We start from the raw sequence: 20,821 nt of genomic DNA, 5'->3' as shown, positions 1-20,821 counted from the left end.
AGTCAGGGAAGGCCTTTTGGAGGAGATGTTTCTTCAATAAGACTATGAAGGTGGGGAGAGTCAGTGTTGGATGTAAAGAGGGAGGACATTCCAGGCCAGAGGCCAAACTTGGGCAAAAAGTTGGCAGCGAGGTAGATGGGAGTACAGTGAGTAGGTTGGTATTAGGGGAGCGAAACATCCAGGCTGGGTTCGTAGTAAGAAAGCAGTGAGGTAAGGTATGAGGGGGCAAAATGGCTAATGGCATCAATAATTAGGAATTATTATTAGGAATAATTAGGAAAACAATACTCTCCCTTTTATTGACCTCAGTATGTCTCTGGGCTGGTAGGACTTTATATTCCCTATACTTTCCACCGTGGCAGTTCCTGAGTTTTGAGCAAGTTAATAAGATGTGACCTTTTTAATTGAATGTCATCTCTTTCTAATTTGTCTTACCTAATGTGTGATTAGTTAAATAGACAAATGACTATTCTAAGAACACCAATTATCTAATTATAATTAATCTCATCTAATACCATAAATCTGAAAGAGTGGCTGAAGATTTTGAAATGCATTAAATTCTTTGAGACCTCTGCATTTGTCATGAATATTTTAGAAATCAATCCTGTACCATATTACTTTGTGAAAGTGCAGATTGCTCTTGCCTTTCCCCCAGGAAATACTTTCCATAATCCAAAAAAATGACCATTTTCCTAATTAGATATTTTAAGCATGAATATTTTATGCCTTTCAAGTATATTTATTTTCTCTTGAATTGTAATGCAAAAGATTATTATTTTATGTGGTTCCTTTCTTGTCTTAAGATCATTTGTACTATTCATCTTTTCATTGTGAAAACAAATTTATTAGTTTCAGCTCACTTCGCTATAACAGAACACAAGCTTCTCCTGTAGTGTCTCTTGTCTCTTCAAAGGCTGTAGTTCACTAGAGATTTTATTTACTCTAAAAAGAAATGCTTCATTTTCTAACACTCTTTTTGATATCAGTGTTCTATACTGCTACGTTAAAAGCTCTCGGTTTTGAAAATTCTGATGACAGTTTGAAAAAAAAATCAAGGGAAAACTCCCATTTTGACATGTTTTCATTCTATGTTCTTGTAGCTGGTTTATCATGCGCTGCAGCTGCTGGCATATACTGCCCTTGGGATTTTAATTATGAGACTGAAACTCTTTCTGACACCACACATGTGTCTTATGGCTTCCTTGATCTGCTCAAGACAGGTAAGATGAAACTCCCGGAGCTGCAGAGTCCAGCCTGGAGTGGGCCTGCCTTCGCCCTCCACTTCCAGAGACAGCCTGGTCATTACTGCCCTGTGCAGGAGAGGAGGGACGCAGCGGGTAGCCGAGATCTCCAGGGGGTGGCACAGCTGGGCAAGGGCTCTATGTGGATTCCTATTGATAATCCTGCCTGAAGCCACAGGGGCTTGCTGGCATAGGAACACCATTCTTTATCCTGGTTGGGCTCGAAAGTATTGTGGGCCTGAGGTATCAAAGTGCTTAGGGGGTACATAGCCAAGATCGTACTCGACGCCGAGGGGAAGGCAGATAGGGGAAATAAAGGGACTAGAATGGGTAGGCCTCTTGGACGAGCTATGATTTAGAAAGGTTTTAAAGGTGGGGAGAGTGGCGGACTGTCAGATGATGACAGGTCAGGGAGTTCAAGACCCGAAGGAGAATGTGGTTAGGGAGTTGGTGGCAAGAGAGAGGTAGCGAGAATGGGTTGGTGGTAGAGGAGTGGAGTTTGCAGGTGGGGTCATAGTAGGAGATCGGCGAGGAAGTAGGTAGGAGGGAGAGAGCTGACTGAGTGCTTTAAAGCCAGTGGTAATAATAATAATAATAATGTTGGTATTTGTTAAGCGCTTACTATGTGCAGAGCACTGTTCTAAGTGCTGGGGTAGACATAGGGGAATCAGGTTGTCCCACGTGGGGCTCACAGTCTTAATCCCCATTTTACAGATGAGGGAACTGAGGCACAGAGAAGTTAAGTGACTTGCCCACAGTCACACAGCTGACAAGTGGCAGAGCTGGAATTCGAACTCATGAGCCCTGACTCCAAAGCCCGTGCTCTTTCCACTGAGCCACGCTGCTTCTAAAGAAAGCAACTCTCATACTCTTCCTCCAAATATCCTGTTGCCACTGTTGGAGGTACATATGGATGAATGGACCATTGTTCTGATCCAGTAATAACATGTCATGTTCCAGAAGGAAAGTACTCTGAATTGGTCAGGGTCTCTAGTTTTAATCCTAGTATAAATAGTTGGGGATTTTTTTTTGCCGGGGGGGAGGTGTTCTGGGGGATAACCTCTCTTGGGCATGCCAACTTGAAAGCAAGTTCTCCCTCTAGACTGTAAGCTCTTGTGGGCGGGGAACATTGTACTCTCCCAAAAGCTTAGTACAGTGAGTACATAGCTCTCAATAAATACCGTTGACTGATTGACTGATTCTCCAGCATCTTCCCCCGCAGCTGTAAAACATCCACAGACTACTTCTTGAAGCTTGATGGTGCCTCGGACTTTTTCTTGCAGAAAAGTTCCTGGGATTGTCAGCACCCAGGCTGGCTGGGAGCCCAGATTGAAATAGGGGTGAGAGTGAGGGCAGAGGGTGAGATTCCTCAGTGAGGTTAATCTTGCAATCTGAGAGGAGCTGTGACCCGCTATTTGGTGGTGACCAGGATAGGAACTCTCTTGTAGAAGAAACCTCTCCTTTAAGGAGCTTTCCTGGCCAAGGGGTTTCCTCTCCTAGGATGATGCTAACTCTTATGGACCCCAGTTATGGTTCAGCTGGTTCCCCATTCCCAGTGAGCAAGGTCGCAGCTGCCACAGAAACAAAACCCAGTAGCCAGGGCCGGAGGCCTAGTTGATAAAGTATGGTCTAGGAGTCAGGAGAGTTGGGCTCTCTAGTTCCAGGCCTCTGTGTGACTTTACTTGACCCTAGTTATTTCATCTGAAAATGGGCATAAGATAGATTTTGAGCCCCGTGTGGGACAGAGACTATATCCTGTGTGATAACCTTCTATCTACCCTAATGCTTATCATATAGTAAGGACTTAGTAAATCCCATAATTATTATTCTAAGGTTAAGGAGGTGGGAAGAAAAGAATGAAAAACATCAGTGATACCATGCTTCCAAATTTATTCAGCATGACAAATGGGATTTCTTGGTTCAAAACACTTCAGTAGCAACAGGCCGCATGTGTCCTTTTGTTTAGGTCAGCTCTAACTACCGTAATACACCGATACTGCTCCAAGCTGCACCCCTGTAGTTGAGACCCCTCCTGTCATCTTAGCCCTGCTCTCCGGCAGAAACATTCCCTCCTCATGGACCCTTTGCTTCTGGATGTCAACTTCACCTCTCAGTTAAGCTAGGCTTCTGTTTCTGGTTCCCTCTGCCCAGTTGACTGGTCATAAAAAACCAAGTCCTGCTATATTGGATCAGACCAGTACCATATCTGGCCCCGTCTCTCAGTGCTTAGTACAGTGCCTGTTACATAGTTAAGCGTTTAACAAATACAATCATTATTAATAGTGATACCCCAGAGCTCCAGGAGAAACAGTGTCATGGAATGGTCACCTTTCTGGATGTCCATCCTTGTGATCTGTACCCTGTTGTGGTCTTGAATCTGTACCCGTTGGGAACTTGATCTTCACCCCACCTTCAGCCCTCAACACTTTTGTATATAACCATAATTTATTTGTATTATTGTCTGTTTATTGTCTGTGTTCCCCTTTAGACTCTAAGTCCATTGTGGGTAGGGAAAACGTCTCCCAACTCTGTTGTATTGTACTTGCCCAAGCGCTTAGGAGAGTGCTGTATTCACAGTTAGTGCTCAATAACTACCATCAAGGCTCTCCATCACCTTGCCCCCTCCTACCTCTCCTCCCTTATCTCTTTCCACTGCCCACCCCACATGCTCCGCTCCTCTGCCGCCCACCTCCTCACCATCCCCCATTCTCGCCTATCCTGCCGTCGACCCCTGGGCCACGTCCTCCCGCGGTCCTGGAATGCCCTCCCTCCTCACCTCCGCCAAACTAATTCGCCAAACTAATTCTCTTCCCCTCTTCAAAACCCTACTTAAAGCTCACCTCCTCCAAGAGGCCTTCCCAGACTGAGCTCCCCTTTTCCCTCTGCTCCCTCTACCCCCCTTTCACCTCTCCTCAGCTAAGCCCTCTTTTCCCCGCTTTTCCTCTGCTCCTCCCCCTCTTGTTTCCCATCACCTCAGCACTGTACTTGTCCACTCAACTGTATATATTTTCATTACCCTATTTATTTTGTTAATGAGGTGTACATCACCTTGATTCTAATAATAATAATGTTGGTATTTGTTAAGCGCTTACTATGTGCCGAGCACTGTTCTAAGCGCTGGGGTAGACACAAGGGAATCAGGTTGTCCCACATGGGGCTCACAGTCTTAATCCCCATTTTACAGAAGAGGGAACTGAGGCACAGAGAAGTTAAGTGACTTGCCCACAGTCACACAGCTGACAAGTGGCAGAGCTGGGATTCGAACTCATGAGCCCTGACTCCAAAGCCCGTGCTCTTTCCACTGAGCCACGCTGCATTTGCTATTGTTTTAATGAGATGTTCATCCCATTGATCCTATTTATTGCTATTGTTCTTGTCTGACTGTCTCCCCCAATTAGACTGTAAGCCCGTCAAAGGGCAGGGACTGTATCTGTTACTGATTTGTACATTCCAAGCGCTTAGTACAGTGCTCTGCACATAGTAATCGCTCAATAAATACCATTGAATGAATGAATGATTGGTAAGGGATGTCCCACCTAAAATCCCTCAACTCTCAGCTTGCCAAACGATATCTATCTAACCCCTTTGGAGCCTCCTAAAATCTTGGATTAACCATTCATCCATGAATTTAGCCAAACCCCTCTTGAACCTGTTGAGGTTTTCTTCCTGCCCCATGCCCTTGGAAACAGAATCCAGATGTTGGCCACTCATGGAGGAAGTGTTTCCTTTGGTTTTGAACCTGTCGACTTCAAGCGATGAAATAACTGATATTTAAGAGCTTACTTTATACCTAGCACTATGCTTAGCGCTCAGGTCAATACAAGATAATCTGATCCCACATGGGGCTCACAGGCCAAGTAGGAGGGAGAACAGGTATTGAATCCCCATTTTATAGATGAAGAAACTGAGATATAGAGAAGTTAAATGACTTGCCCAACACAGTAGGGAGGTGGCAGGGTCAGGATTAGAACCCAGATCCTTTGACTCCCAGGCCTGTGCTTTTTCCATTAGACCACGCTGCTTTCCACAGCCAAGTGATAAATGAATGATTTCCTTTATTCCAGCTGTTTGGATGGCTCTTGTGTAAGGTGCCCCCGGCAACAGTTGTGGTGGCCATGCTGACAGTTATGTCCATTCAAGGTTCTGCCAACCTCCAGAGCCAGTGGAACATCATAGGGGAGTTTAGTAATGTGCCCCAGGAAGAACTTTTAGAGTGGATCAAATTTAACACCAAACCAGGTAAGATGTGTATCTCATTTTATGTTTTCTAAACCCCATTTTAAATCCTAGAACTGAAAGGATCTTTCCTACTTCCAGCCACTACCTGCAGGTGCTTATTTCCCTAGCGACCCTTTTTGCCCCTTCTTGGGCAGTATTCCTACCACCCCTTTCCTCTCAGGAATTCTGCTTACCCTAGCAGTTGGCAGGTGGGGTTAGGCAAGAGGTGAATAATCAAGCTTAGCCATCATCTGGGATCCAGTTTACCCCCAATTTAAGAGCACCAAGAAAACCAGACTTTCCCAAAACAATTCTCCAAACGTACCCTTGGTCAGAGTCCAAGACCGGCCTTCCTGAAAATGATAACAACAATAATAATAATAATATGAGCCAGGTACTCTACTAAATGCTGGAGTGGATATAAGCAAATTGGTTTTGACAAAGCCCCTGTCTTACATGGAGCTCACAGTCTCGATCCCCATTTTACAGGTGAGGTAACTGAGGCCTAGAGAACTTAAGTGACTTGCCCAAGGTCACACAGCAGACAAATAATAGGCAGGATTAGATCCCGTGACCTTCTGACTCCCAGTCCCGTGCTCTTATCCACTACTCCATGCTGATTGTGGAGTTTCTTTCCCTATCTTATTGCTCAAGGAGGTTAAATATACTAGATAAATCATCGAAAACTACTATACTAATAATTATTATTGTGGTCATTTGTTAAGCACTTAAAATGTACCAAGTGCCCTACTAAGAAGTGGGGCAGATAGGAAATTGGGGCAGATAGGAGTTATTCAGGACATATTTCCTGTCCTAGATGGAGTTCCTTGCTGTAAATGAAGGGATTCAAACATTGAGAGGTCACTTCCATTTTCATGTAAAGCATTGCCCCTGTTTTCCAGATGCTGTATTTGCAGGCGCAATGCCTACCATGGCAAGCGTGAAGCTCTCTGCTTACCGACCCATTGTTAACCACCCACACTACGAGGATGCAGGCCTGAGGTCAGTGTGGTATTTCTCGGGGGACACGTTAGTTCTTATTTTGATACTGCCAGTTCTGGCTTTGGGATGTCAGCTGGAAGTCATCCTGAAAGACCATATACTAACCCAGGAAGCAGCAGAATGCCTTTGGTTCATCTCTCTCTCGTTGTGGTGATGTTGATTCAACAATACTTTAAATTGAGGAGCAAGTTAAGGACTAAGAAACATAATTTTAGTCTAGTTTTAGGGGCGTGTATTACTTCTCAAATTAAAAAGTATCTTGTTCAAATATGCCAGATGGTTCTGTGATGGTTGAAATTGACCCTAAGACAAAAGAATGCCAGCTCTTCAGCATCACAGTTTATGTGATGGATTTAAAATTGTGGTATTTAAGCAGTTACTAAATGCCAGGGTAGGTACAAGATAATCAGGTTGGTCACAGTCTCTGTGTCTCACAGGGCTCGCACTCTAAGTAGGAGTGAGAACAGGCCTCACTCCTGTTCTCCTGTACAAGCCTCATTGTCCAGATGAGGAAGCTTAGGTAAGAAAAAGTTGTGACTTGCCCTAGGTCACACAGTAGGCAAGTGGCAGAGTTGAAATTAGAACCCAAGTCCTCTGACTCCCACTCCTGTGATCTGTCTGCTAAGCCACAGTGCTTCACCAGTGTCACAGTTTGGTATGAAACACTAGTTGTGGTATTTGTTTTGCCCTTCCTGTTTGCCAGGCACTCAACTAAGCCTGGGGTAGATATAAGGTAATAGGGTCAGGCACACTTCCTGTCCCAAGTAGGGCTCTCAGTTTTAATTTCCATTTTAGAGATGAGGTAATTGAGGCCCAGAGAAGTTTATTGACTTGCCCAAGGTCATAAATCAGTCAAATAACAGAGTCGGGATTAGAATCCAGGTCCTCTGAATCCCAAGCCCGTGCTCCTTCCCCAAGGCCATGCTGGTTCTCTTAGTTTTCTTCAAGATGATTTAAGTACAAGCACAGGTCTAACAGAAGAGAAGTACAGTGGGTAATAAGTCCAGTTTGATTCCAAAGGTTTCATATAGCCATGCTGAAAGATACATATAAGAATGGAGAAGCTGGCATTAGGCTTTATTACCAGTTTTCTGGGAAATCCTCTTCACCCTACAGTGCCATGAGCATTGCAGGACACAGAGCAGTCTATGGCTTCTTCATAATTGTTCTCCTGGTTCATTTACAATTGTGGTCTTGACCATTTTTGAAGATGATCAGGTCACCTTGTCCTTTTCTGGTTGTCAGTCTTAATTTACCCCAAACATGATTCCTTCTCACTCCCTTGCTGCATAACATTGGCTATTTTCCCCAAAGACTTTTGCCTACCTTAAATATTTATAGCAAGTACCCCAACACTACGAAGCATTCTGAGAGTCAAGAAGGACTCACGTTGCCATCGTTTGGAGCACGGATGATGGGGACTGCAGTGGTGGGGTTGGGTGACAGTCAACTTCTCTTCTACACAATAGTCTCTGACAATCTGGTATTAGGAGCTCACCCTGCTGCTGGTATCCAGGTCTTCCTAAGTTGGAGTAGGGGATGAGGGGCATCCAGATAACATGGCATGGCAGGGATGGAGACAACTTTCTTATAGAATCTAAAGCTGGGCTCTGCAACCTTTTGTGCAGAAGAGCCCAAAAAGATGAAACCTTTTAGGAGTCGGTGCATGGAGAGCCAAAAATGCAATTTATACCTCCTTGAGTGACACATGATGTCATTGTGATATGTGAAAGCATTGCACAGCTACTTCATAGCTACAGGGCTTCCTGCCAGTGGAGAGATGAAAGGTGGGAAGAAGGGAGATTGGGGGTGGAGGGGGAGGAGGCTATCGCTAGCCAGCGGCTTTTCGGAGCTAGCAGGGGAAGGAGAAGGTGTGGTGCTGCAGGCCGGCCTTTGCTCCTGCCCAGTTTACAGGGCAGTTTAATATTCATATGAGGAAACTCCACTCACGTTAATCCCGGCAGGAGAAAATGAACATAGAAGGGCCGGGCCATGTGGTACAGCAGGTGTTTTCCAAATCTCTGTCTGTTCTACTGTTCTAGAGAGGGGAAGGGAGAGAGAGAGAATAAGGCCCAGTTGGGGGTCCATGGAACTGCACTTGGTGGAATGGGTTAGTGGGTGTTGGTATCCTTCCCTACTCTTCCCGATTTGACTGGCCCAATTCCAGCCCACCATAGGCCCTTGTGCATAGGAAGAAGAGAGCAGTTTGAGCTCCCCTGTGGTTGGGTAAGGTGTTGAGGGTCCTTCTTGGCTTCCTTTCTTGGTTCCTTCTTCCCTTCTTGGTCCCTTTCCCACTCAAAGGGAAGCAGCCCGGCTGTTTCCTGCACAGCTTTTTGCTATGGAGGTGTAGCCAACGGCGTCATTCTTACAGTGCCCACGATCCCCGACCCCTGGACTCTAGGGCTTTTGTCTGCCCTTCACCGGACAGATGAGTTGCTCAGTTGAGTTGCTTACTTCACCTCGCCAGGCTGGGCTTAATTCACTCCTTTCTTCACCACTTTTCATGCCTTTAATTTTAATTCATTTGAAAATCTTTTGACTTTCCGTTTTTTTCTTGAAAGGGCTAGAACGAAAATAGTTTACTCCATGTACAGCCGAAAGACTGCAAAAGAAGTGAAGCAAAAGTTGTTAAAGTTGGGCGTGAATTACTACATTTTAGAAGAGTCCTGGTGTGTCAGGCGAACCAAGTGAGTGCTAAGTCATTCCTGCATTTGCATTGGCCGGGTCAGGGTTGAGTGGGTTCTATCCTGATGGCCAGGCATCTGTTCTGATGAAATCCCCTTCCCCAGAGATGCCCCGAGCCCAAGAGGAAATCCAGGGCTCAGCACCCTCCCAGACCCAGCTCCCTGCTGCTGCCTATGCCAAATCGACTATGGGAGACAAATGAGGTTTGTTTCCTAGCTCAGCTAGAAACAGATCCCATTTTTACTGAAAGGGACAACTCCAATCCATCAATCAGTGGTATTTGTTGAGTGCTTACTTTGTGCAGAACACTGTAATAAGGGCTTGGGAGAGCATCGTATAACAGAGTTTGTAGACATGTTCCCTGCCCACAAGGAGCTTACAGTCTAGAGGGGGAGACAAACTTTAACATAAATAAATTATAAATAAATAAAGAATGCATAGTCTGTGGGGTTGAGCATGGGATGAATATCAAGGGCTAAAAGAGTACAGAATAAATTGCATAGGTGATACAAATGGGAGGAGGAATAGGGGAAAGACCTTGTGGAAGGCCTCATGGCGGTGATTGATTTTAATAAGGCTTTGAAGGTGGAGAGACTGGTGGTCTGGCATTTACGACAGTGGAAGGAGTACCACATCAGGGGGAGTTGGTGAGCAAGGGATTGGTAGTGAGATGGATGAAATCGTATTACATTGAGTAAGTTGGCATTAGTGGAGCCAAGTGAGCACAGTGGGTTGTAGTAGGAAATCAGGGAGTTAAGACGGGAGGGGATGATATGATCGAAGCTTTAAAGCTGATGGTAAGGAGTTTGAGACAGAGGTGGATGGGCAACTATCAAAGATTCTTGAAGAGTGGGAAAACATGGACTGAATGTGTCTTTAGAAAAATGATCAGGGCAGCTGTGTGAAATAAAGACAAACAAGGAAGCTGTCAACAAGGAAGCTGATGCAGTAGTGAAGGGCAGGATGTGACCAGTGCTGGGCTCAGCATAGTAGCAGTTTGGAAAGGAAAGGGTGGATTTTAATGATGTTGGGAAGGTAGAACCAACAGTATTTAGTGATGGATTGAATGCATGTCTTGAATGAGAGAGATGAGGAGGGTAATGCCAAGGTGACAGGCTTGTGAGGTCGGGTGGAATTGCCAGGTTCATGAGCTCATTTTTAAACTGCGTTTTTTTCCTCAGTTTACAATTCAGATGTGGGTTGTTTTTTTCATAATGTTCTGCAGTGCACAAAGGATTTTACATCCAATACATCAGGAAACAGAAAAGTCGAGCTGGATATTCAGTGTAGAGGCACTGTGACATCCTGTCACTTCAGTCATGATAAAGAGTTTCTAAATAAGGTTTTTTTTAGGTTCTTGGAACAAACTGCCGTCCAGCACCAAAAGAAAGTAATAACTGGGAAAATCATAAGCCTGCAACTTGCTGTTTTAAATTAACAAGAATAAAAAAATCTGATGTTCCAGATTTAGATACGCATTAATCTTTTCAGTCGATCAATGGTATTTGAGTGCTCACTGTGTGCAGAGAGCTTTAACTCTATCTTCTGTATTGCTAGCAAATAGCGGGAGTTAAATTTATTAAAGTCTTTATCCTCCTGCCCTGAGCTGTGAGGTCACTTCAACTCTCCCATCCTTCCTATCAGTATTTCCAGAGGAGATCTTCTGCCTCCTCTCAAAAGCCACCTCCTCCATCTGCGCATCTGTCCCCATTCCTTCATACCTTTATCAAAACTCTCACCTTCCCTCCCTTCTTCTCTCCCTAACAACCATCTTCAACTGTTGGCTTCCCGACGGCTTCTTATCCACTGCTTTCAAACATGCCCATGTCTTTCCTATACTAAAAAATCCACCTCTGACCCCACAGCTCCCTCCAGTTATCACCCCATCTCCCTCCTACCTTTCCTCTCCAAACTCCTTGAGCAAGTTGTCTACACTTGATGTCTTCATTTCCTTTCTTCCAATTCTCTCCTTGACTCCCTCCAATCTGGCTTCCATCCCCTTCACTCCACTGAAGCTGCCCTCTCAAAGGTCACCAGTGATCTTCTGCCAAATCCAATAGCCTCTACTGCATCCTTATCCTCCTCGACCTCTCAGCTGCCTTCGACGTGGTGGACCACCTCCGTCTCCTGGAAACACGATCCAACCTTGGCTTCATTGACTCTGTCCTCTCCTGGTTCTCCTCTTATCTCTCTGGCCATTCAATCTCAGTCTCCTCTGTGGGCTCCTCCTCTACCTCCCACCCTCTAACTATGGATGTCCCTCAAGGTTCAGTTATGAGTCCCCTTCTATTCTCCATCTACACCCACTCCCTTGGAGAATCATTTGCTCCTTTGGTTTCCACTATCACCTCTATGTGGATAATACCCAAATCTACATCTCCAGCCCTGATCTCTCTCCCTCTCTGCAGTCTCACATTTTCTCTGGCCTTCAAGACATCTCTATCTCTGTCCTCCCGTCATCTTAAACTTAACATTTCCAAAACAGAACTCCTTACCTTCCGAACCAAACCCTGTCCTCCCCGTGACTTTCCCATCACTATTCATCCTTCCTGTCTCACGGTATCACCAGCCTTCCTGTCTCACAAGCCCATAACCTTGGTGTTATCCTTGACTTCTCTTTCTCATTCTACCCATCACTAAATCCTTTCAGACCCACCTTCACAATACCGCTAAAATCCGCACTTTGCTCTCCATCCAAACTGCTACCACGTTAATTCAATCATTCATCCTATCCCGCCTGGATTACTGCATCAGCCTTCTTGCTGACCTCTCAGCCTCCTGTCTCGCTCCACTCCAGTCCATACTTCACTCTGCTACTCTCCTTGTACAACCTAGCCTGCACATCTCGCTCCTCTAATGCTAAGCTGCTCACTGTGCTGCTGACCCCCTGTAGCTCATGTTCTGCCTCTGGCCTGGAACGCCCTCTCCAAATCTGACACTCTTCCCCACTTCAAAGCCTTATTGAAGGCACTTCTCCATGAGGCCTTCCCAGACTAAGCCCCTCCTTTCCTTTTCTCCCTTCTGTGTTGAGCTGACTTGCTCCCATGGTTCTTCCCCGCTCCCAGACCCACAGCACTTATGTCCATATCTGTGACTTATTTATTTGTATTGATGTCTGTCTCTCCCCTAGACCTTAAGCTTGTTGTGGTTAGGGAGTGTGTCTGTTTATTGTTATATTGTACTCTCCCAAGCTCTTGGTAGAAGGCTCTGCACACATTAAGTGCTCAGTAAATACGATTGAATAAATGAATAAATGAACTAGTAAATTCCAGGTATGGAGCTCGTAAAGACAGTCAGTAGTCAGATGGCTTAGGTGTAGCTGACTCACCCAAGCAAGGTTCCTACTTGGAGCATTTCCCCAGGGTTAACAGCTGCCTCCTGAACTGAACAAGCCTCTTTCACCAAAATAGGCTGCTCTCTGGAGCGAGCATCTTTACATATGCATGCCAGCCACAACTTTGAGAAAGCTAATGAACCAAGGTGGGTTCACCCATCAATTTCTTACAGAGTCATAGTCTGTGGGGATAAAGGACAGCAGGCTTGGATTAGGGGGAGAAAACGATGGGCAAGGGAGACCCACAGAGAGACCCACCGGGACGAAGTCTCAGCCAATGAAAGCATTTCCCAGGCTGACTGTGAGCTTGGGCCTGCCCTATTTCCGTCTCTGCCCCCATAGACAACAAGCTCCTTGGAGGCGGTGGCTTGCCTACCAATTGTATTGTACTCTCCCAGATGTTCAGTACAGTGTTCTGCATACAGTGAAGTACTCAGATACCATTGATTGATGGGGAAAAGCCCCTTTCCAAGCCACCTCTATGAGATGAAGTCTCTTTTTTTTCTCAAAGGGCTGATGTGCAGTAAGACTCCCTGCTGTCTGCAGCTAGATGATCTCAACACAACCCATTTTGAAGACTGCCCATGGTTTCCCAGCGTAAGGTAGTTCCTGAATGCAGCCGCATAAAAGAGAGAGTTTAGTGCTCAGTAATACAGACGTCCGGCAAACTGGCTTCAGAAGCAGGGTTGGCCGAAAACAGACTATTCATTTGCAACAGACAAACTAAACCAAATTCAAAGCACAGCGGTGGGCACTGTCCACTTCAATTATTTTCTGTCTGAGGTAGCAGCAGTTAAAGTACCAGAAAGGGAAAGGGATGTTGCTAAGATTGGAAGCCGCTTAAAAGCAACCTTCAGCGCACATGCTGTTTCTCATTTTTTTCAAACTGCATGTTTTTGCCTTCAGGGCCAGAGCAGAAAGCGGGGTTTGTGTTACAACGGTGGACCAAGAAGATGGTTCAGAAATTTTGGAGGAACTGATTTAGAAATTTTGCTGTTCTAAAAAAACCACATGCGGAGGTTTTCTTCAAGGGCCAGAACCTGTATGGGTCCAGACCACTTACTCTCTATCCACGAAGAATAAGCATGTGTGTGGGCAGATTGGGGAAGTCGTGGTGATAAAAATCTCAGATGGAGAGTAATTGAAGTGGACAGTGACCACAGCTGTGCCTTCAATGTGGATTTACAGTTTCTCTCTGTTTGGAATTAATAGTTACTAGGCGAAGTCCACAGCCTCTGTTTTCAGCCAACCCTGCTTCTGAAGCCAGTCTGCTGGACGTCTATGTTACTGAGTGCTAAACTGCCTCTCCTTAATGTGTCTGCATTCAGGACTACCACATGGTATTCCCAGGGCTAAGGATATGAACATTCTTTTAATGTTCTCCAGCCTGGAGGTTATGTGAAGCTCTACCTTCCATGCCTTGCTGTCTCCTCAACTCCCAGGCCCAGTGTGGCCACTAGACTTTACCCTTGGTGAGTGGGAGAGGGCCAGGATAAAAATAATTGTGGTATTTGTTTAACACTTTCTATGTGCCAGGCACTGTACTAAGTGTTAGGGTGGCCACAAGCAAATTGGGCTGGACACAGCCCCTGTCCCACATGGGGCTCACAGTCTCAATCCCCATTTTACAGATGAGGTAACTCAGACAAAGAGAAGTGAAATAACTTGCCCAAGGTCACACCACAGACAAGTGGTGGAGCTGGGATTAGAACCCAGGCCCTGCTGGCTCCCAGGCCCGAGCCATGCTGCTGGTTACTGTCCAGTCAAATTAGTGTCGGGCCTAGGGGCTTGCTGAGTTCGTTCCATCTCTTTGAGAAGAGCAGGTGTCAAGATGTGTTTAGAAAGCATCACCTGGGCAGGACTCCACCTTTGTCCAAGAAAATATGGATCTTTCTGATGTTTGGAAACACCAGCTTACAGTCTTAGCCTGTGGGATCTGGATCTCCCGTGAATGGGATTCATTCATTTATTCATTCAATAGTATTTATTGAGCGCTTACTATGTGCAGAGCACTGTACTAAGCGCTTGGAATATACAAATTGGCAACAGATAGAGACAATCCCTGCCCATTGACGGGTTTACAGTCTAATCGGGGGAGACAGACAAAAACAATAGCAATAAATAGAATCAAGGGGATGTACATCTCATTAACAAAATAAATAGGGTAATAAAAATATATACAAATGAGTGGACGAGCACAGTGCTGAGGGGAGGGGAAGGGAGAGGGGGAGGAGCAGAGGGAAAGGGGAGGAAAGGGGGCTTAGCTAAGGGGAGGTAAAGGGCGAGTAGAGAGGCAGCAGAGGGAAAAGGGGAAGCTCAGTCTGGGAAGGCCTCTTGGAGGAGGTGAGCTCCCAGAAAGGCTTTGAAGAGGGGAAGAGAGTTAGTTTGGCGGAGGTGAGGAGGGAGGGCATTCCGGGACAGCAGGAGGACGTGGCCCAGGGGTCGACGGTGGGATAGGCGAGAGTGGGGGACGGTGAGGAGGTGGGTGGCAGAGGAGCGGAGAGTGCAGGGTGGGCAGTAGAAAGAGAGAAGGGAGGAGAGGTAGGAGGGGGCGAGGTGATGGAGAGCCTTGTAGCCTAGAGTGAGAAGTTTTTCTTTCATGCGGAGGTTGATAGGCAACCACTGGAGGTTTTAAGAAGGGGAGTGACATGCCCAGAGCGTTTCTGCAGGAAGATGAGCTGGGCAGCGGAATGAAGAATAGACTGGAGCAGGGAGAGACAGGAGGAAGGGAGATCAGAGAGAAGGCTGACACAATAATCCAGCCGGGATATTATGAGAGCCTGTACCCGTAAGATAGCCATTTGGGTGGAGAGGAAATGGCGGATCTTGGCGATATTATAAAGGTGAGACCTGCAGGACTTGGTGACGGATTGGATGTGTGGGGTGAATGAGAGAGCCGGTCAGTGACGACACCGAGGTTGCGGGCTTGAGAGACGGGAAGGATGGTCGTACCATCCACAGTGATAGCGAACTCAGGAAGAGGACAGGGCTTGGGAGGGAAGATAAGGAGCTCAGTTTTGGACATGTTGAGTTTTAGGTGGCGAGCAGACATCCAGGAAGAGACGTTCTGGAGGCAGGAGGAGATATGAGCCTGAAAGGAGGGGGAGAGGACGGGGCAGAGGTGTAGATCTGTGTGTCATCTGCATAGAGATGATAGTTGAAGCCGTGAGAGTGAATGAGTTTACCAAGGGAGTGAGTGTAGATGGAGAACAGAAGAGAGCCAAGAACTGACCCTTGAGGAACTCCTATGGTAAGAGGATGGGAGGGGGAGGAAGAGCCTGCAAAGGAGACCGAGAATGAACGGCCAGAGAGATAAGAGGAGAACCAGGAGAGGACGGAGTCCGTGAAGCCAAGGTGAGATAAGCTGTGGAGGAGAAGGGGATGGTCGACAGTGTCAAAGGCAGCAGAGAGGTCAAGGAGGATTAGGATAGAGTAGGAGCCATTGGATTTGGCAGGAAGAAGGTCATGGGTGACCTTTGAGAGAGCAGTCTTTGTAGAGTGGAGGGGACAGAAGCCAGATTGGAGGGGGTCCAGGAGAGAATTGGAATTAAGGAATTCTAGGCAGCGAGTGTAGACAACTCGTTCTAGGAGCTTGGAAAGGAAGAATAGTAAGGAAATAGGGCGATAACTGGAAGGGGAAGTGGGGTCGAGAGAGGGTTTTGTTAGGATGGGGGAGACATGGGCATGTTTGAAGGCAGATTGACCTCAAAGCTCTGTACTTGACACTTTTTGTGGGGCTTGTGTGTAGTTTGGGGGATGTTTCACATCTGCTCCCATTCCTTTAGGCCTGGATGCAGTATGCCTGAAATCTGGGATGTGGAAGACCCTTCCAATGCCGGCAAAACTCCACTCTGTAACCTGTTGGTCAAAGATTCACGGCCACACTTCACTACAGTGTTCCAGAACAACGTTTACAAAGTCCTGGAAGTCAAAAAAGGCTGATCCTCCGCCTGGCTCTGCTGCCTGAAGAATTTTGGTAAAAACTGCAATGAAACATTTATGCCAAGGAATCCTGAATTGATCGCTTTCATTCAAGTCCTAAAACTTTTTTAGAGGAAACTGTTTCTAGACGGAACACATTTTAGGAGAGTCTTTCACTTTCGCAAAGCACTTACTCTTCCGTCTCCCATCAGGTGTTCATTCCAGGTGCTCTGCGATTGGTCATCTTTGCACCAGCCGCTGGTTAACTACCCTTGGCCAAAAGATGAGGAAACATGAAATTACAAGGTGAGGAAAATGGCCTTACCCAAGGAATGGCAACTCCAGGAAACCCCTGGAACCCCCTCATGGAACTGCCAGCATCCTCTTCGGAGGGCGTTCTGGGCCTGCCTCTGAGCCTTGGGATCATCTCACTGTCCCAGAATGTGTTTGTCTGGCACAGGATGTGTTGGTGCCTTCTACAATTGGGTTAAAATATAGGTTGGGAAGGAGATGGGGGGCACTAAGATGGGATGCTTGAGTTATCTGTGGACATCTTTGCCCTGCATTATTCCTGACATTCCTCCCCATCCCCATATTGTTCCTGTGCCAGGTGTAGTACCCAAGTTCCCAAGAGGTTTACGACTCAGGTAAGCCATCATTTTGGGGCTGGGGGAAGCAGGATGGGGTGGTATGTGTCTAAAATGCTTAAAGAAGAGAGCACCCTCTCTCCACCAGTGCTAATCCCCAGGCTCCTCCCCACCTTCTACCATGGTGCCACTTCCCAGCAGGCTTTGAGTCCATCGTTGTCTTGGTCCAAAGTTGGGGTTAAGGAACGGTATTTCTGAAATGGCCAAGAGCTTCTCCTTACACCCTCTGTCTCTCCTCTAAGGCCAAGGATGATGGTTTATCCAGGTCACCTCATCCCCTTACAGGAGAGAGAGTCTCCTTGGAGGACTTTGCTGCTTACAGGGAAGGGTGTATAGCCCCAGGCATCTCCACCTGCTTCAACCCCTAAGCCTGGCTTTGCCTAAGTGTAAGTGGTCCATAAATGCACTGGTCTTTTGGCGTGCTTTAGGCTTTTCCTAAACACCCGAGAAACCACTGCACTAGGGAGGCAGTTTTCATGGCCATTCTTCAAGAGATGGACTCTGCTCTCTGGGGAGTTTATTTTCTGGAGAAAGTTGGGCTTTTGTGCGAGCTACATGCTGGAGGCCTTCCAGGCAAGTAAGAAACTAAAGTTTGAATGGTAGAAAGTATTTTTGACCAGTCTCATCCATAATACTCGAGGAAAGGGATGTAGTTGGTTTGAATTGTTTCAAACATTTTACCTTCCAAATTCAACCACAACAGCTTGGGTCCTGGAAGATATTTTTTCTATCTAATTATCCCATGATTATTTTCTTTCCCTTTTTAAAATAAACTCTAGCTCTCAAACAAGGTGAGAGCTAAAACATGCTTACCTGTTTGAGGACTAGCATGATACCTTGGGTAGAGAGAAGAGGAGGAAGTCTTATATGAAGTAATTTTTCTCTTCTTTCCACTCCTGCCCTTAGCCCCATTTTTTAAAACCTATTCTAAAGCCTTATTTTTATTTGGCCTCTTTTGAGAGAGGTTGACTTTTATAAACTGTAACCAAAAAAACACACAACTTTAGATAATCCTTAAAAATGACCTTAGAAAATTCAGCTCAAATCTAAAAGCAAGCCACCACCTGATTCACACCTAAGAGGCTTTTTAATTTGTGCCCTTACATGGATGGTGTATTAATTTCCTAATTTCTAATGTTGTTGGTTCTAAACACTTTATAGATGATACTAAGGCTTTGTTTCAGAAATTAATTCACTTAGAGTAAATAGAATTTCCCATCTGAGCAAACCTATAAAAATGCCAGTGTCATTGTTATGAACACTGGAAAATGTTTAAAAGTAGTTTAGAAATGTGATTGAGGAGATTATTAAATTTGTAACAGATGCATTTAATTCAGCCAGCAAGTTCTAAATTGCATTGTGAACTGGTTGGATACCGCACCCTAGAAGTTTAAACTGCATTCAGCCTTGACATTCTTCTAGGAGCAGGTGCTGTAGCTAGAAATACGTTTTAGGAGAGCCTATGGAAGCAGTACAGTATGTCCAGCATATGATGCTCAAACAGTGTTACAGATATTTTTTGTCTTATGTCAGGGTGGGGAGAAGATATAACCTTAACATTTACCAAAAAACCCCACAAACCAACATTTTGGACAATAGGAAACTAGGCCATTAAAGGGCTTGAGCTTTGAAGGAGTATTTTTTAAAATGTTCATGAAATTCAACTATGAGAAGATGTATTAGGGATAAAGTGTCACAGCACAAAAGTACTGTATTTTTATGGATTTTATGCCAGTTGTTTACATGTATTATGTATGTTAAATAAAAAAACCCTGAAATTTCAGTATATTTTTCTTAGTTTTCTTCCCCCCACCCCCTTCTGAACATGGTGACTCAGAGTGTTCTGGAAGAGGTGCGGCCCAGTTGAATAGAGCCTGGTGCTGGGAGTCAGAAGACCTGGGTTCCAATTCCAGCTCTGTAACTTTACCTGCTATGTGACCTTGGACAAATCACAACTTCTCTGTGCCTGTTTTCTCATCTGTAAAATGAGAATGAAGCACCTGTCCTCCTTCCTACTTAGACCGTGAGCCATGTGTGGAACAGGAACTATGTCCAATTGTGTTATCTTGTATCTACCCCAGTGCTTAGTACAGTGCTTGGCACATAACACACAAGTGCTGCTACATAAACATGGAAACACTTTCATTGCTAAAGCTGCTGTCAACATACTGAAAATTATTAATTACTCTGCAGCCAATGGCAGGGGATCTTGGAAATGCTGTTTACCATTCAAAACTGTCATTTAAGGTCCTGTCATGTTTCTTCAGAAATGGCCTCAGGGAAGTGTTGGCTTTCATTGTACTGGGTCTATATCCTGGCTATGAAATAGAAAAAATTGGAGCCCTGGCTCCTTTAAGGAACAACAGTCTTAATGAGCTATTAAACAGGCTTCTGTAAAAGGGTTTTCATTTTAAACATGGGGCTCTGTGGCTGATTTCCCTGGTCCGACCATAGAAAGCAGTTTTCCTAAGTGTATAGCTTGGTAAGAGAGGCAGCAAGGCATAGTGGAAAGAGCATAGGCCTGGGAGTCAGAAGGACATGGGTTCCAATCCTGCCTTCAGCACTTCTCTGCTGTTTGACCTTGGGCATCTGTTAAATGGGGAGTAAGACTGTGAGCCCCATGTGGTACAGGGACTGTGTGCAACCCGATTTGCTTGCATTCATTCCAGTGCTTAGTACAGTGCCTAGCACATAGTGAGCATTTAACAAGTACCACAGTGATTATTATAGGTGGGAAGTGACTGGTCAGGACTCCAAGGGCTAGCCCAGCAGACCAGGCATCTCCTGAATGCCCTTTCCTCCAGAGATTGTATGTGGTTTTCAGTCAGTCACTGGGATAAACCAAGTCATCTTCCACACTCTTCCTGTCTTCTGCGAGGGAGGTGGGCTAAGAGACTAATTTCCTGTTTCAAAATAGAGACCAAACTGGACTCTATTTGCTAATGAGAGCCTGGGACCATTAAAACAATGACCAGGGAGGCTGGAGGTGAGGGTCAAACCTCGAGGGTTATGTGGCCATTGTCAAACTTGAAGTTTCCACCACTTTTTTTTTCCTTTCAGAAGACACTGGGGCAGCATCCTGTGGAGGGCATTTTGGGAACAAGAGCGAGGGTTGAGCAGTTATTAGTCTAGCCTGGTGTGGGGTAGAACAGGAACCAGCTGGTGAGGCAGGATGTTGACTGGTTAGGAAACTCATGTTACTATTAGCTTACTTCCATCCATCCTGCCTGACACCTTGCACCGTCCCCTTTCTTGCCTCCCCACCCTCCAACCCCTTCCGAAATACAGCCTGTGGAACCCCCGTTGCATCGTGGATAAACTCACCTACCTCTACTAATTCTTGCCCCAGTTACTGCTTTTCCTCACTGTCAGTGAAACCAGGCTCACTCCAGACTATAATTTATGTCCCCCATAGTGCTCTCTTGATGAAGCCTCACTTTCTCCCACTTCCCTCCCCACCAACTCATGGAAAAATAGTTTTAGCAAGGAGGAGGTCATTGATGACTTCCCACTCCCCTCTAATGCCATGTACACTTCAATTCTCACCTTCACTTCTCTAGAAGCCCATGACATCCACCTCTACCCCTAACATATCACTAGACCCTACAAAGAGAAGGAACAGTCAGAGAGGTAAGAAGAAAACCAAGAAACAAGTCTATCATTAAAGCCAAGGCCAGATGGCCATTTCCAGGGAAAGACAGAGACCCAAGGCATCAAGGCACCCAAGAGATGGAGGAGGACTAGGTTGGAGAGTGGTTTCAGTGGAGCCAAAC

At 45.7% G+C, this 20,821-nt stretch overlaps 1 protein-coding gene across 3 annotated transcripts in view; it reads left to right on the top strand.

The window, feature by feature from the left end:
• The window catches only part of LOC100077800 (probable C-mannosyltransferase DPY19L1), a 117,180-nt gene extending 98,349 nt beyond the window's left edge, over positions 1 to 18,831 (top strand). Inside the window, exons 18-23 of one of the 3 annotated variants that reach the window (XM_029049118.2) lie at positions 1,101 to 1,220; positions 5,306 to 5,480; positions 6,362 to 6,461; positions 9,023 to 9,148; positions 16,266 to 16,456; positions 16,614 to 18,831. In XM_029049118.2, the coding sequence (XP_028904951.1) occupies positions 1,101 to 1,220; positions 5,306 to 5,480; positions 6,362 to 6,461; positions 9,023 to 9,148; positions 16,266 to 16,422 (678 nt within the window). In that variant the 3' untranslated portion in view covers positions 16,423 to 16,456; positions 16,614 to 18,831. Of the gene's footprint in view, positions 1 to 1,100; positions 1,221 to 5,305; positions 5,481 to 6,361; positions 6,462 to 9,022; positions 9,149 to 16,265 lie in introns of all 3 variants that reach the window. The other 2 variants (XM_029049117.2, XM_029049119.2) reach the window with 2 other exon arrangements.
• Positions 18,832 to 20,821: the final 1,990 nt, after the last annotated feature.

This window comes from Ornithorhynchus anatinus, chromosome 21 (assembly GCF_004115215.2).
Source record: "Ornithorhynchus anatinus isolate Pmale09 chromosome 21, mOrnAna1.pri.v4, whole genome shotgun sequence".
Classification (NCBI taxonomy): domain Eukaryota; kingdom Metazoa; phylum Chordata; class Mammalia; order Monotremata; family Ornithorhynchidae; genus Ornithorhynchus; species Ornithorhynchus anatinus.
This window is presented reverse-complemented; position numbering and strand designations above follow the sequence as displayed.